Raw genomic sequence first — 14,323 nt, forward strand, 5'->3', positions numbered from 1 at the left:
ACGCGCCAGAAAAAGCGACTGGAATGACCATGTTCTGTCACGTCACCATAACTTCCTGCACGTCCTGACAGTCAGAAGAAACCGTCGCACGACGTTTCAGAGGTTTGGACTGTTCTTATCTTTTCACCAACTCTTCGAATTTCAAAATTCAAAATTCGAAAATATTAAAAAGTAAGCGGGAAAATACCCCTTACCCCTTGGCAAACAAGTAACCGTAAGACGGATGCGGGTACAGTGTAAAGGCAAAACCCTTCACATACCTAGCACCCGCAGGGAATTGAAGTCAACAACCTTGGCAAATAAGTAACCGTAAGACGGATGCGGGTACAGTGTAAAGGCAAAACCCTTCACATACCTAGCACCCGCAGGGAATTGACGCCAAGTAAACCTTGGTGAACAAGTAACCGTAAGACGGATGCGGGTACAGTGTAAAGGCAAAACCCTTCACATACCTAGCACCCGCAGGGAATTGAAGTCAACAACCTTGGCAAATAAGTAACCGTAAGACGGATGCGGGTACAGTGTAAAGGCAAAACCCTTCACATACCTAGCACCCGCAGGGAATTGACGCCAAGTAAACCTTGGTGAACAAGTAACCGAAAGACGGATGCGGGTACAGTGTTAAGGCAAAACCCTTCACATACCTAGCACCCGCAGGGAATTGAAGCCAAGTACCTCGGCAACCAAGTAACTATAAGACGGCTGCGGGTACAGTGTTAAGGCAAAACCCTTCACATACCTAGCACCCGCAGGGAATTGACGCCAGGAATACCTTGGAAGTAAAGTAACCGTAAGACGAGCGCTGGTACAGTGTTAAGGCAAAACCCTTCACATACCTAGCGCTCCGCTGGGAATTGAAACCAGGAAGGATCTTCTGGGCAATGCTTGCGGAAACGGAAATAACATCCCCGCATAGCAGGAACGTCGAGAACTACGTTGTTTGAAGCTCCAGAATGGAATTGGTGGTTTTAACATAATTGATCACTATGTTCAAAACTACCAAAACCTCATGGAAAATACATACAACTGGGACTCAATGCTCCTGACTTGCGAGGAGGTTACAGACCTACCCGCATCATACCCAAAGACCAAGCAGGAAACTCGGGCATTTCTGCAAGTGACAAGGACTTCCGCGGAAAGAATCCCCATGGAAAACCTTACAAAACCCTTTTCAAAACCCTTTGTTTAAGTCCAAAAGTTCACCTCACTTTATTAAACACGCATGAGAAGAACATTGGACTGGGGGGACTTGAAGAGGTAGGTCCCAGCAGAGCCCAGTTGGACCCGCAAGACTCACCTTAAACAGGGACGTCTGCGCAGAGACCAACTGGATCCGCAGGACCAACCATGCTCAGAGACGTGACGTCCTTACGCGCAGTACGCAAGCTGGTCCCGCAGGAAAAGCCTCCCAATGGTGAAGGACTCCGCCTGTCCCCGCAGCCTCGGATACAAGCCATTAGGGAAGGCCACCCGCGCAGCATGGCTACACGCACAAGGCACTTAGCTCTCGATCACAGTGTCACCTGAAGGAATGAGCAAAGCCGGGAGCAATCCCGCACAGAGGCGGGAGGGGGAATACTCCCGCCCAAATAAGCCAGTCTGTATACTGAAGGATCTTTTACTGTACCTGACGAGGTATGGGCGAAAGATCTGATCAGGGATACGACAGCTCACTGATACAGTATGGCGAGCAGCATGCTCCTGTACTGTATCACTATTAGCCGCTGCCTACTCACCAACTACTGTCATACCACGTGCGTAGCCGGCAGTTGGTGGAAAGGGAATAGTATACAGCAGGCCTGGTCACTATCAGCCGCTGCCTACTCACCAACTACCAGCAAGGCACGTGCGTAGGCTACTGTTGATGAACAGGAACACTGTTGCAGCTGGCTATACCTCCTTGGAAACCTACCTTCGGCTATAAATACCCCAAATGGTATGATCATCTGAACACATTATATTATCTTATATCATCATAATATACCTGATATCTGCTCTAGCAATCTCTTAATATACTTTATATTTAAAGAGCAATCTAGTCTGATTCTCACGCCGGAGGGTGGTCACAAGGAGGAACCCCCCCCCCCCTTCTCAGTGACGAGCTCACGGTGTCTGTTTTGCAGGTTATCAGAAGAACCATCTTCCAAGGGTCTAACCCCTCGTGGGAAACAGCTATCCAACCCCCAGGTTACCAGTAATCTGTCCGGGGTCCGGTTAGTGTTTCTTCAGTTCTAGAAATAATGCATGTATGAAAAAAGGTGAATGATATATATATATATATATATATATATATATATATATATATAGATATAGATTTGGCGTTACCATGGGATGGAGGTTTTTAAGGGAAGCTGATTGTAATCTTTATATTATTTTTGGTAGATTTGATATATTTTTAAAGATAATTTCAAATGCCTAATCTTGAAATTACTTTTTTTTATTTAAAATATTATATCTATGAGAAAAACTATAATATCAGCTATACTTGTTTATATATAAAAAAAATAATAATAGAAAACGGTGTAACCCTGCATGATTTATGATGATGGATTAATTTTGGGTTGAAATACAAAAAACTAACAATTTTGAGATAATAATATGTTGGCATGTAATTTCCTTTTAATAATTAATTGTTACCAAAAAGGATTTAATTAACATATTAATATACCATTTTTAACTATAGATGGCACTCGTCAAAATGGATACTATGATATAATCCGTGTAATACACAGGTGGTGAAAAAAATGTAACAAAAAAAGTTAAATTTAGTAACATACATAATAACATACTTTATGGATTCATAAGATACAAATAATGATAAATAAAATTTTATAATTCATAAATATCTAAAAACTCATTTAATACAGCATTTAGTAATTATAAATGGTAATAGTATTAGTTGGCATCCTAGTTGACTACTCTAATTGAATTACATGTGAAAGAATTGTTTTGTTATAATAGTAGGTAGATTTCCACCGATTATTCCAACCCGCAATCATCTTAATGTTTTAATATGTATTCCGTTATTTATGTGAAGGCTAAATCTTTTTTTAACTATGTTTTGGTATGATACCAATGGTGTTAATTATTAGATGATGATTCCGAATGTTATCAAATATCAAGGAAGTTGATTCAGGGTTGGCAACAAAAACCCATGGTTCCAAAGACTCAAAGAAGACTAAGAACAGCCATAGCTCCACCATCACCACGAGCCAGCCAGGGAGGATCCCCGGGGATGTAGCTCCACCACCACTGATACACATCAGGAACCTAAACCGGCATTAACTTGCATGAACCCATGTTTATCTTTTTAGTTTCATGTTTTCCTTGTTACTTTGTTAAGTGTACCATTATCTCCTGCATTAGTAATGATTAAATGTTTCTGTATATTTAAAGCTTTATATACTGCATTTTGAGAAGAAAAATTAGATTTTTTTTTTGGGAGTTTTGCCTAATGTGTTACAAAGTTATTAAAAAATGATTTTTGTTTCTTTTGAGTCACTTAAAAGAAATATTACAAAAATAAATTGTTTTAAAAAGATATTGTTTATGTAAAGATGTTAAATTTATATAAAAAAATGTTTTGTTTTTTTTCTGGTATATGTTGATACTTGTTATAAAATGACTGATCAAAAAGTTGTTAAATGGCATTAGCGTAGCATATTATTGTCTTTAATAACGTAGTCAAATAAAATATAGTAATCTTCCTTGTAATAAATTAAAAGGCTAAGAATAACATTGAATTGTGTGGTCTATTTGTCTTTTGGGACAACAGAATTTGCCGTTTGAGATGAAAGAGTGATGGATATTTTTGTATAAGTTTTTCTTGATTGACTATCAAATGCAACATCCCCGACAAATGTTTAAACATGATTGCTAGACTCCGTAGTAACGGAAGCAGAAACTTTTAATCGGATGATCATAATCTTTATTTTATTTTTCTTTTAAAGTCGAAAAGAGTAACTCGATGGTCTATACATTCAATCTACTTTTACTCATGTTTCATAACAAAACTCTCGGCTCATATATGGACCTATAAATAAATAAAAGCATAGCCGGGCTAAACGGGGGGTCAAGGAGGGCGACAGACTCAGACATATTCTCCCAAGAGGCTGATAATTGTTAAAAAAAATTGTTATATATTTTGCATGTAATCTGTTCTATAACATAAGTATACAAAACGACTCATATATACCTATTATTTTTAATTTTATAGAAAAAGCTTTCCTTTGTGTTTTATATGAGCTATTTTGATAACCTTTTAAAAATTTTAAATCTTTAATTCATCTTCAGGAGAAAACCAGTTATGTGTTAGAAAACTCGCTGACCCAATCTGAAACCTCCTACTTTTTTTTTTTTGGTTACAGATAGAACTTAAATCCAAGACCTCCCTCTTTTTAAATTGAAGTCTCGAGGAGCCAAAGCCACATAGGACCAAAATTTTAAAAGTTAAAATGATCAATTAACTAAAAATGCTAAAATATCAATAACACGATTATCGGTGATGTGAATGTTCAAACTAATGCAAAACGTAAGTGATAGCAGAGAAATAATTCTCAAAGAAGAAAGGTTTATTGATTTCGGAATCTTCAAACTATTACAATGGAGTCCTCATTAAAGGGGATTTCTAAATTGGCAAGTTTGCCAAATTTTTGTAATTGCAAACAATAATGGGAAACAAGAATTAATACAAAATAAGAGTTTAAATTACGTACGACAGCTACAAAAAGCTTAGAGTTACTTTTCAAAAAAGTTTAAAGATTGCGAAAATTGGGAGAGAAGCCTAGACCATTTCTATATTGTTTCCCATATCAAATTGATCAATATAAGAGTCTGCTATCTCTTTTATTAGCTCAGCATAAAATACACTCAAATTGTATAACGTAATGCTCACACATTATAGCATAATAACTACCTAAGTCTTTTTAGAAACTTGTGACAACTACCTACCAATTTGAAACATTTTTACAAATGGGGTTACCACTTACCACCCATGAGAATGACAATATCGCTACAACATTTAAATTGTAATGGATGTTCCTGATTCACAAAGAATGAGAGGCGAAGGTTGATTGAGAAAAAATTCTTTTTCTAACATAAATCAGAGAATTCAAAAAGACTTTCTATAATCACAAATATTCAGTACATAAGAATATATATGCAAGAAACAACTGTCAAATATAGTTGTAACTACATATGTATATCTGATTTTGTAACATTTTTTTATTATTGTAATTTAGGGATTAGATCTGCATGTGTTTTTTAAAAATAATAGTTATATCCTTAGATAATCTTTTTTATTTTTTTCCTTTTCAATTTCACTTAACATATAATTTCCTTTTTCTCTAATAACACTATATTTTTTTCAAAAATCTAAATGCATGCACAAACTTGTTTATATATATTTTTTCAATACTTTGATATAAGTTTTACTGAAAACCAGTTGTATTATAAATAAAGTTTTTTTTGTCTTGCAATATATGACGTTTTTTACACAACTTGCTTTCAAGTTTCAACAATCGAAACGTGTGAAAAATAAATAAAAGAAATCTATGTACATATTTAGAATTCTTAAGAATGTTAGGCATTCCATGTTTAGAGAAAGGAAATTACTTGCTAAATGAAAATTGTAAAAGAATTTTCACTTAATGAAAATTCATAAGCTAGTCATGAAGATATATACCAATCCCATACGCGACAACCATTTGTAAAAAAATGTTATAAAATGATATAAGTTTTAATTAATCACACTCTTCCAAAATTACCTACTACTAAAAGAAGTTCCAAGTTTCCCACTTCTTCTCATGATACTTAATTTCATTGAAACATTCAATGTGATAATGTGACACCCAATTGCTTCTGGTGCACACTCTATATTGTTGCTTTCGAGTATTCGACGTAATTACGCTGATTTTCAAGTATAATAGTATATAAAGTCCGCCTATACGGAGCTCTTTCGTACATGTAAATCAAAGATGTATAAGTTTTCTCCAAAACTCGTAGTGTTGGTGTTTTTCTTTCTATTGATACTTGATCATCATAATGCCAATGCTGTCCTTTCAGGTAATAAAATCTTTGATCCATGTGTGATTCATTTAATTTGTTAATAATCATAACTATATATAATATATGTTTGGGTGTAATTAGATAATGATTTTGGGAGTAGTCAAAGATCTAGGAAGTTGATTCCAAAGAGTCGAAGAATACTAAGAACGGTTGCACCAGCTCCACCATCACCACGGCCCGCCCCCGGGCAATCCCTGGGGTATTAGCTCCACCACCATGATACGTGCCGAACACATCAGGAACCCAAACCCACATTAACTTGCATGAACCCATGTTTATCTTTTTAATGTCATGTTTTCCTTGTTACTTTTGTTAGTGTATGCATTATGTCCTGCATATTAAAGCTTTATATACTGTTTAAATTTATATATAAAATATATTTTTTTTATTATGATACTTGTTATAAAACGACTGATTAAAAAGTTGTTAATTACCTAAGTGTAATTTATTATCGTGTTTTAAAAACGTATAGTTGAGTACTTGAATAAAAAATAGTAATGTGTATCGTTGTAAATTTGTAATAAGAAACCTAAGAAGAATAACATTGTTTTGTGTGGTCTGCGCCTTTTGAGATGAAGAATTTGTCTTTCGAGACGAAACAGTTGATGGATATTTAAGTTTTTCTTGATTGACTATCAAATTCGATCAGCATCCCGAATAAATGTTTAAACATGATTGTTAGACTCGATTAATAGTGGCAGAACCAGAAACTTTTACAGTTATAATCTTCTTTTTCTTTTTATAGTTTAACTTAACTAATTAACCAGTTACTTCTTATAAATACATATAAAGAAGATGAAAATGTTTCTAACTTATATATATTTTTTAAAGAAAAAACTTATAAAAATTTAAATATATTAATAAACCATAACTTAAACTAACATATAGATAAGTAATATAGTTAGTTGTCTTTGAATATGAACCCTTGAAGAAAACTAACCCAAAGAAAAATGACTAAATGGAAGAAAAAACTAGTAACTCGATAGTCGATACATTTTCAATCTACTTTTACTTATGTTTCATAACAAAACTCTCGGCTCATATACAGACCGATAAAAATAATACAAGTTTACACTCATGATACTTGTACTTGCTCCATCAAAATTGGTTTTTTTGAGACTACTTCATCAAGTTCAAATGCTCCACCGATGAACCTAGACCTCAAAAAATGTAACCGCATAGCAATATCATACAGTAGTCGAATCTGGTTCTATTGTTGACCGCAGTCCTTTGCGCATCATCATCTGAGCATAGAATTCTGCATGTTCCTGTTTCACAAGACAAAAAGGGACTTATAAGTCATTGGCTTAGTCATTATTTTTATATACTTTTTGTAATCATACTAACCGCGTTAGGTATTAATAATAAGGTGGCAATTTCAGCTGATCTACTTATAAATGGACCAACTTGGATTATATTTTGTCTCTCTAACAGGCCATATATAGTACATGTATCCTTTTCAATGTATATATAGTTACAGGTAATACAAGCATACCTTGACTGTAACTAGAACAACTGCAAGACCGTTTTCTCGTGATAAAGCGAAGAGTTTTCTAGCATCATCAGGTGTAACAGCTGGAACAGCCTGAGGCAATGCTTTTACAACTACATACACAAATATAAAAAATTAATTACTAGTCACAAAAGTTTAAAATTTAGAATTTGATGCATACAGTCTTGTATCATAATTACCTAACTTCTCGGTATGACGCTCATCATCGATCAAAAGCACCTTGTAACTATCACCACTGCCGGTGTTTTTCTTGTCTCTCACCCGACCAATATCTCCACCTACACACGATAAAGATCATAAACATACCGAATTAATCTCATTCTTAAAAGTTTACAAATTTATCAATTATCAGAGCATTTAAGTGTACAAGTTTTCTTCTTTCTAGAGTTGCATATGGAATCAATTACCTTTTAATGTATGTTTAATTTTAAAACTAATTGTGTAACGCTTCTTAAGTTAGCTCCAAAGCCAGCATAATTATGAGTTATTAGTTCATTAAACCAAACAAACTAGAAACTTTAAAAGTTTAATAACTGTAACCGACGCCGCACTCACAACTGAAGCTTCAACGAGCATAACAGTGACCAAAACCAGAAGCACAGCTGAAACATACAGTAATTTCATAAAAACCATTTTTAAAGCCAGCCGGTTTTGACCCGAAACCCGTTTGACTCAACCCCTCCCAACCCAAACCAAAATAACCCTTTTTGAATGACCCATTCCAACCCTAACCCGTTCTAGCCCAAACATTTTTTGACTCAGGCCAGTTCTGGCCTGAACAGACCCGACCCGTTTGCCAGTCACATTATAAATAGGAGTGTTCAAGAAATCCGAAAAAAACCGAAATCCAAACCGAAACCTGAATAATCCGATTCGAATTCATATTCGGATATTCGGATCGGATCGATCCGAATATCCGAATAACTAATTCGGACAGGGATTTCAAAAAAAATTGGATAGTTCGGATTATTCGGACCCGAATAATCTGAATAAATAACATGTGATTTAATTATTTTGAAGTTTGCCTTTATTCGTATCTGTTTTAATTTTTAAAATTATGATGGATCATGGATTTATTTCGACTTTTGTTTGAAGTTTGACTTTTCTTTGTGAATGTTTTATTTAATTTTCTTGTTTTGTATTTTTGTTTAATTAGATGTTTGTTTGAATGTTTGTTATGTGGTTTATTTCGGGTTATTCGGATTATCCGAATCCAATCCGAATTGATTCGGATCGGATTGGATTTCGGATAGGGTCTTAAAACTTCCAAATCTGAACCGAATAATCAGTTATCCGATCCGATGAACACCCGTGTCTATAAGTACATTTACTACTCCCAACCACATAAACTTATGAACCTGTTTTGACGATTTGACCCATCCTGACCAGAACCAAAATAACCCTTTTTTTAATCGACCTGTTCCTACCCTAACCCTTTTGTTAAATCGACCCGTTCCTACCCTAACCCTTTTGTTAAAACCCGTGAGACCCGAAGTGTTTGCCAGTCACACTCTAAACATATTTACTACACCAACAACATAAAACTATGAACCCATCTTGCAATTACTTACATAAAAAAATGAAATTAGTTTTAAACAATTTAAATAAACCAAATGAAAAAAAAAAACAAAAAACAAAAAACAAAAAACAAAACCTTCTTGAACTTGGGTAGCAGGGTCAAACTGAGATTGATCAAAAGAAGGCCTTTCCAACACACCAGCACCTCCCTTTGAGGACCCAAATCTAGCTTTCAAAGACCCATTTGAATTTGAAATCAAAGCTGGTGATGAAGATGTCTATTTAAGTATTTAACCCAAGGCTTGGACGAATATTATTGACCAAATGGCCGTTGTAGTCTATTAAAAAAAGGCTAATTTTGGTCGGGTCGGGTCGGGTTAGAACGGGTTTTAGACTTTCAGGTGAGAAAAGGTTTGGGTCAGAACGGGTTGATTTTGTTAAAATAATAAAATTTAAGTTATTGTATAGTTCAGCTTTGCCTTTGGTTTACGCGCATACCAATCTCGGGTTGTACGCCTCATATCAACCCATTTGAAAAATATCACCAATGCATTTTAACCCGTTTCATTAGACAGGGTTGTCTCAGTCAACCCACTTTGGCCCATTTTATGAGAACTTCTGAACAACAATTCTCAAACCAAATTTTTTTTAAAGTTAGACCGTCTATGGTCAGAACGGCCGTCAGGATAATGTTCAAACGGCCGTTCTAATCTATAATATTCAAAGTTTGGCTTTTTTTTTGGTCAAAACGGCGGTCTGTGTGTTGATGGTGTGAAATCAAATGAGTGTGGTTGTGTGTTGATGGTGTGAAATCAAATGAGTGTGGTGTAGCTACAGCATGACCCTATTTATATTATTAATGACAGGGGTTACGAACGTTTGATGACATGGATCGATCTGGAATCATCGGACTATCTAAAGGATGATTGTCTTACAATGCATTTCCGAATTGGAGTTGTTAGAGAGGGATCCAAAGGTTTCACCTTTTCTATACATCCATCCGACATGGCCCAAAATCTCAACTCCTTGCTGGAAACTGAAACGGGTTGCGATATTGTTCTTCGTGTTGGCGACCAAACTTTCAAGGCCCATAAGTCCATACTCGCAGCTCGCTCTCCTGTATTTAGAGCTAGATTTTTTGGAAACGACCCTGACATAGCGGGTGATCAAGTCGAGTTGAAGGATGTTGAACCCTCTATCTTTAAAGTAATAAAAATTAATTACCTTTATGCTGTGTTCCCAAGTCTAATTTAACGAGAGAAGTCAAAGGAATTGAGAGGAAGCCAGGAAAAGTCATTTTCCCCGAGTTTTTATTTATTTATTTATTTTTCAAAAAAAGGGAAGGGTTATTCTTTCTATTTGGATAATCAAACTCAACTATTTAAAAGTTCCCAAATTACCCTCAACCAATTATTACAATGTGTCCTTAATAACTGGTTGAGGGCAATTTGGGAATTTTCAAATAGTTGAAGTATGATCAAACTTTTTTCTCTCCAAATGGGAAGGATGGAAATATGTAGCATTTTCCTTCCTTTTCTCTCTACTTCTTTCGTTAAAAAATAAAAAAACGAACTTGAGAACATGACTTTTTCCCTCGTTTAGACTCGGGAACACAGCGTTAGCTTATTTCAGCCTGATTTATGGTTAATGACTTATTCAAATGGAGGTGTTTTGCAGGCTATGCTTTTGTTTATTTACTCAGAGGCATTGCCAGAATCAATGTCAACAAACATGATTCAACATTTGTTTGCTGCTGCTAAGCGGTTTGATGTACATCGGTTAAAACAGTTGTGTGAAGCAAAATTATGTGAACAAGTTAATGTTGATACAGTTGAAACAGCTTTATCTTTTGCTGATAAACACGGCTGCTCCCAACTTAAGTCCGTCTGTTTGGAATTTGCACACAAAACTGGAAGGTCAGCGCAACCTATTAGAAACTTGTGTATCTGTTAGATTTTAATATATATTTTTCTAATTTTAATGCTGTGATTTTTTATTTTTTTTTGGTAGGCTTGATGAAAAGAGAAGTGCTTAAATATTCGTGTTATATAGACATTACAAGGGTTGATTAAAGGAAACCCACGTTTCAAATCCGACTGCAGCATCTAATTCAAAGCTAACCACAATCTTAAAATGCAAGACTAGTATGTAAGTCAGCAACAGTCATTAAGAAAGTCAATATTTTGAATCAGTTTGAACTATGACAACATTTAGTTGACTAAAAGGACAAATTAACCTTTCCAACATCTTCTCTAACTGTTTATCCTCACCAGTCTTTCCTCTTAATATAATCCCAGCTAAAGGTCGATTAACAACTGTATTCTGCCGAGCGATATATAAATACTAAAGATTTTTGTATTTTAACAATAATATAATGAATAAAATTAAACCTTTAACTAATAAAATGCAAACAACCCGTAGTCAAAAAAAGGTAATTTTCCACCCATAAACTAAATAAACGTCAAAGTCCGCACAGGAGGCTAGGATAAGAGGAGGCCACCACGAGTGCGTGCTGCTGCTTTCGGTTTAGTTGTTTGTAGGAGCTCTGATAGCAACAAAGGGCATGCTTCTGTTAAATATTTAAACCCTTGTGTTTTCATCACCTCTACAAACAAATTAAAACATTACATCAAAATCCCATTACTTGAAAGTATTCAATATATCAAAATATTCAGTCAACATGCACGCACGCACCTTCCAAGTTTTCAGATGCAAATTTCAGACAGATGAAATTAAGTTGCGGACAATGATGTTTATCGGCAAAACATAAAGCTGTTGCAACAGTATCAACATTAACTTCTTCACTCAGTTTTGCTTCACACAAATCTTTCAACCGCTGTACACCAAACCGATCAGCAACAGGCAACAGTTGTTCAACCACGTCGCTTGACATCAAATCCGGAAGTGTATTCGAGTAAATAAACAAAAGCATTGCCTGCAAAAACATCTCTATGATTAATTGCTAGATGCTGGTTTATGTTGGTACGGTTAAACTTCAGGGGCTGTTTTGAACTATTCTCATGGTTCAATCCTTTGTTAATAATGTTTGGTTAAGTTTTTAGAGCCTGGAGGACCATTTGTGACATTTTAGAAACAAGGTTGTTAGTAGCAGTTGGCTTGTACAAAAGAGGGAATAACACATTAACACCATATTAGGTTAATAAGAGTGGCCCTCGTTCGTTTATTCGTCTTAATTCGATTCATTGGTGTTCGTTTTTCGTAACATTAATCAGCCGTAAATAAATCAATGAGAGTAAAAAAGATGCTCACTTTAAAGACGGAGCCTTCAACTCCAATTCATTCATGTTAGGGTTTCCAAGAAGCCCGAAAAACATGGCTTTAAATACAGGAGACCCGGCCGCGAGTATCACTTTGTGGGCCTTGAGAGTCTGGTCACCAACAAGCAAAAGAATATCGCAGCCCGTTTCAGTTTCCAACAAGTAGTTGAGATCTCGGCCCATGTCAGATGGAGTTATAGGAATGTTAAATTGCTTAAAAACACCAACTGTGCAATGCATCGAAAAGCAATCATCCGTTAGATAACCCAATGTTTCCAGACGTTCTCTGCTGAAGAAATAGCTGCGGCCCCTGAAAGCCAGGCGCTTATTCGAAACATTATAGAATAAATAAACGGGAAATTACCAAAATAGACATGTTTGACTACACTTGTTTTTTCCAAAAATAAAGAACCTAGCCCACAACAAAACAACTGGATTTGTTGTTAGCCTGCTTGGGACACGTGGCGAGTAATGATTGGTCAGAAGGTGCCCCCAGACTTTTTATAAATTTCGGTGCCCAAAAAGTGCCTGCTAAGATTAGCCTGCTTGGCCCTTGCAACACATTCTAGATGGTCTTGAAGTGGTTGTCTAAAGAGTTAGTAGGCTAAAAGTCAAAGTCAGTTATTGTAAAAAAGAATGGTCTAACACGTCTAATTTGGTAATTATCCCATAGGTAAAGGGGTCATGTTATAATGTTATAAATGGACGGCCGTTTTGACAAAATAAAATCAAACTTTGAAAACCAACAACGGTACTTAAATCATTGGAAAAGAAGTTATACCACAAGCGTCCATGGCGCTTTCGAGTAGAAGGTCCGCCATAAAATGTGTGTCCTCCTTTGCCGCTCTTATTCAACAACCTAAGCTTAAACGAGGACCTGACATTGGAACCATGAGACCCATTCACTAACTGGAGTGTTGATCTAGAACACGTGTGATCCAAACAATTCGCAAGCATATTAGAACACTAGAGTTACGTTCTAGAAATAATGCATGTATGAAAAAAGGTGAATGATATATATATATATATATATATATATATATATATAGATTTGGCGTTACCATGGGATGGAGGTTTTTAAGGGAAGCTGATTGTAATCTTTATATTATTTTTGGTAGATTTGATATATTTTTAAAGATAATTTCAAATGCCTAATCTTGAAATTACTTTTTTTTTATTTAAAATATTATATCTATGAGAAAAACTATAATATCAGCTATACTTGTTTATATATAAAAAAAATAATAATAGAAAACGGTGTAACCGGCTTGCTTAACTTAGCTCCCGCATTTATAAAGATTTATGTGATACAAACATAATTGTAATTATGCAATAGAATATATTTTAGTCATTTGTTATGTTTGGCATGTAAATATATTATGAAGACAAGAATGTATTAGCAAATATATTATTATTATTATTATTATTATTATTATTATAGATGTAGACTCATATTTAGAATATATTGTTATTATGATAGTCATTGATGTATTTTTACATGACACTATTCATGAAACAGTCTACATGTATCAACCCATGGGGTTTCGAAGCAAAATCCATCCAGATAATCTACATCAATGACTATCATAATAACAATATATTCTAAATATGAGTCTACGTCTATTAATTATTATTATTATTATTATAACAAGATTCTATTGTATCTTGTTTATATTGAAAGTGTATCTGTATCCAAATATTTACCTTATTATATCTTATCTTAAATATATATATAAACGAAACCTTTAAAAACTTTGCTCCCTATATTCTCTTAAGCCACCAGATTGCTTTATTTGTAAATTGAGGTTTTTATGCATTTGACCCGAATTCATGGGTATGGGTCTCATCAAACTCAGATAATCCTTAAACGGGTTATAGCATATCATTATATTAAAAATTAATCTCACAAAATATTTGATATGAAAATCCTATAAAATAGGGATATGCT

The 14,323-nt window shown here is 34.9% G+C and overlaps 1 protein-coding gene and 2 pseudogenes across 1 annotated transcript; 1 reads left to right on the plus strand and 2 right to left on the minus strand.

Moving 5' to 3' along the window:
* Positions 1-7,000: 7,000 nt before the first annotated feature.
* On the minus strand, positions 7,001-10,104 carry LOC143547482 (ATP-dependent Clp protease adapter protein CLPS2, chloroplastic-like). The gene is made up of 5 exons (XM_077038897.1): positions 10,081-10,104; positions 9,234-9,375; positions 7,759-7,857; positions 7,562-7,671; positions 7,001-7,334 (listed from the first exon to the last, which is right to left on the minus strand). The coding sequence occupies exons 1-5, from the start codon at positions 10,102-10,104 to the stop codon at positions 7,254-7,256; spliced, it is 456 nt and encodes a 151-aa protein (XP_076895012.1). The 3' UTR covers positions 7,001-7,253.
* On the plus strand, positions 10,103-11,132 carry LOC143547483 (BTB/POZ and MATH domain-containing protein 3 pseudogene; annotated as a pseudogene).
* Positions 11,133-11,577: 445 nt separating this feature from the next.
* On the minus strand, positions 11,578-12,044 carry LOC143547484 (BTB/POZ and MATH domain-containing protein 1 pseudogene; annotated as a pseudogene).
* Positions 12,045-14,323: the final 2,279 nt, after the last annotated feature.

The sequence above is a fragment of the Bidens hawaiensis genome, unplaced genomic scaffold, assembly GCF_021521415.1.
Source record: "Bidens hawaiensis isolate Kalapana, Puna unplaced genomic scaffold, B.hawaiensis_p1.1 tig00014722_1, whole genome shotgun sequence".
Classification (NCBI taxonomy): Eukaryota; Viridiplantae; Streptophyta; class Magnoliopsida; order Asterales; family Asteraceae; genus Bidens; species Bidens hawaiensis.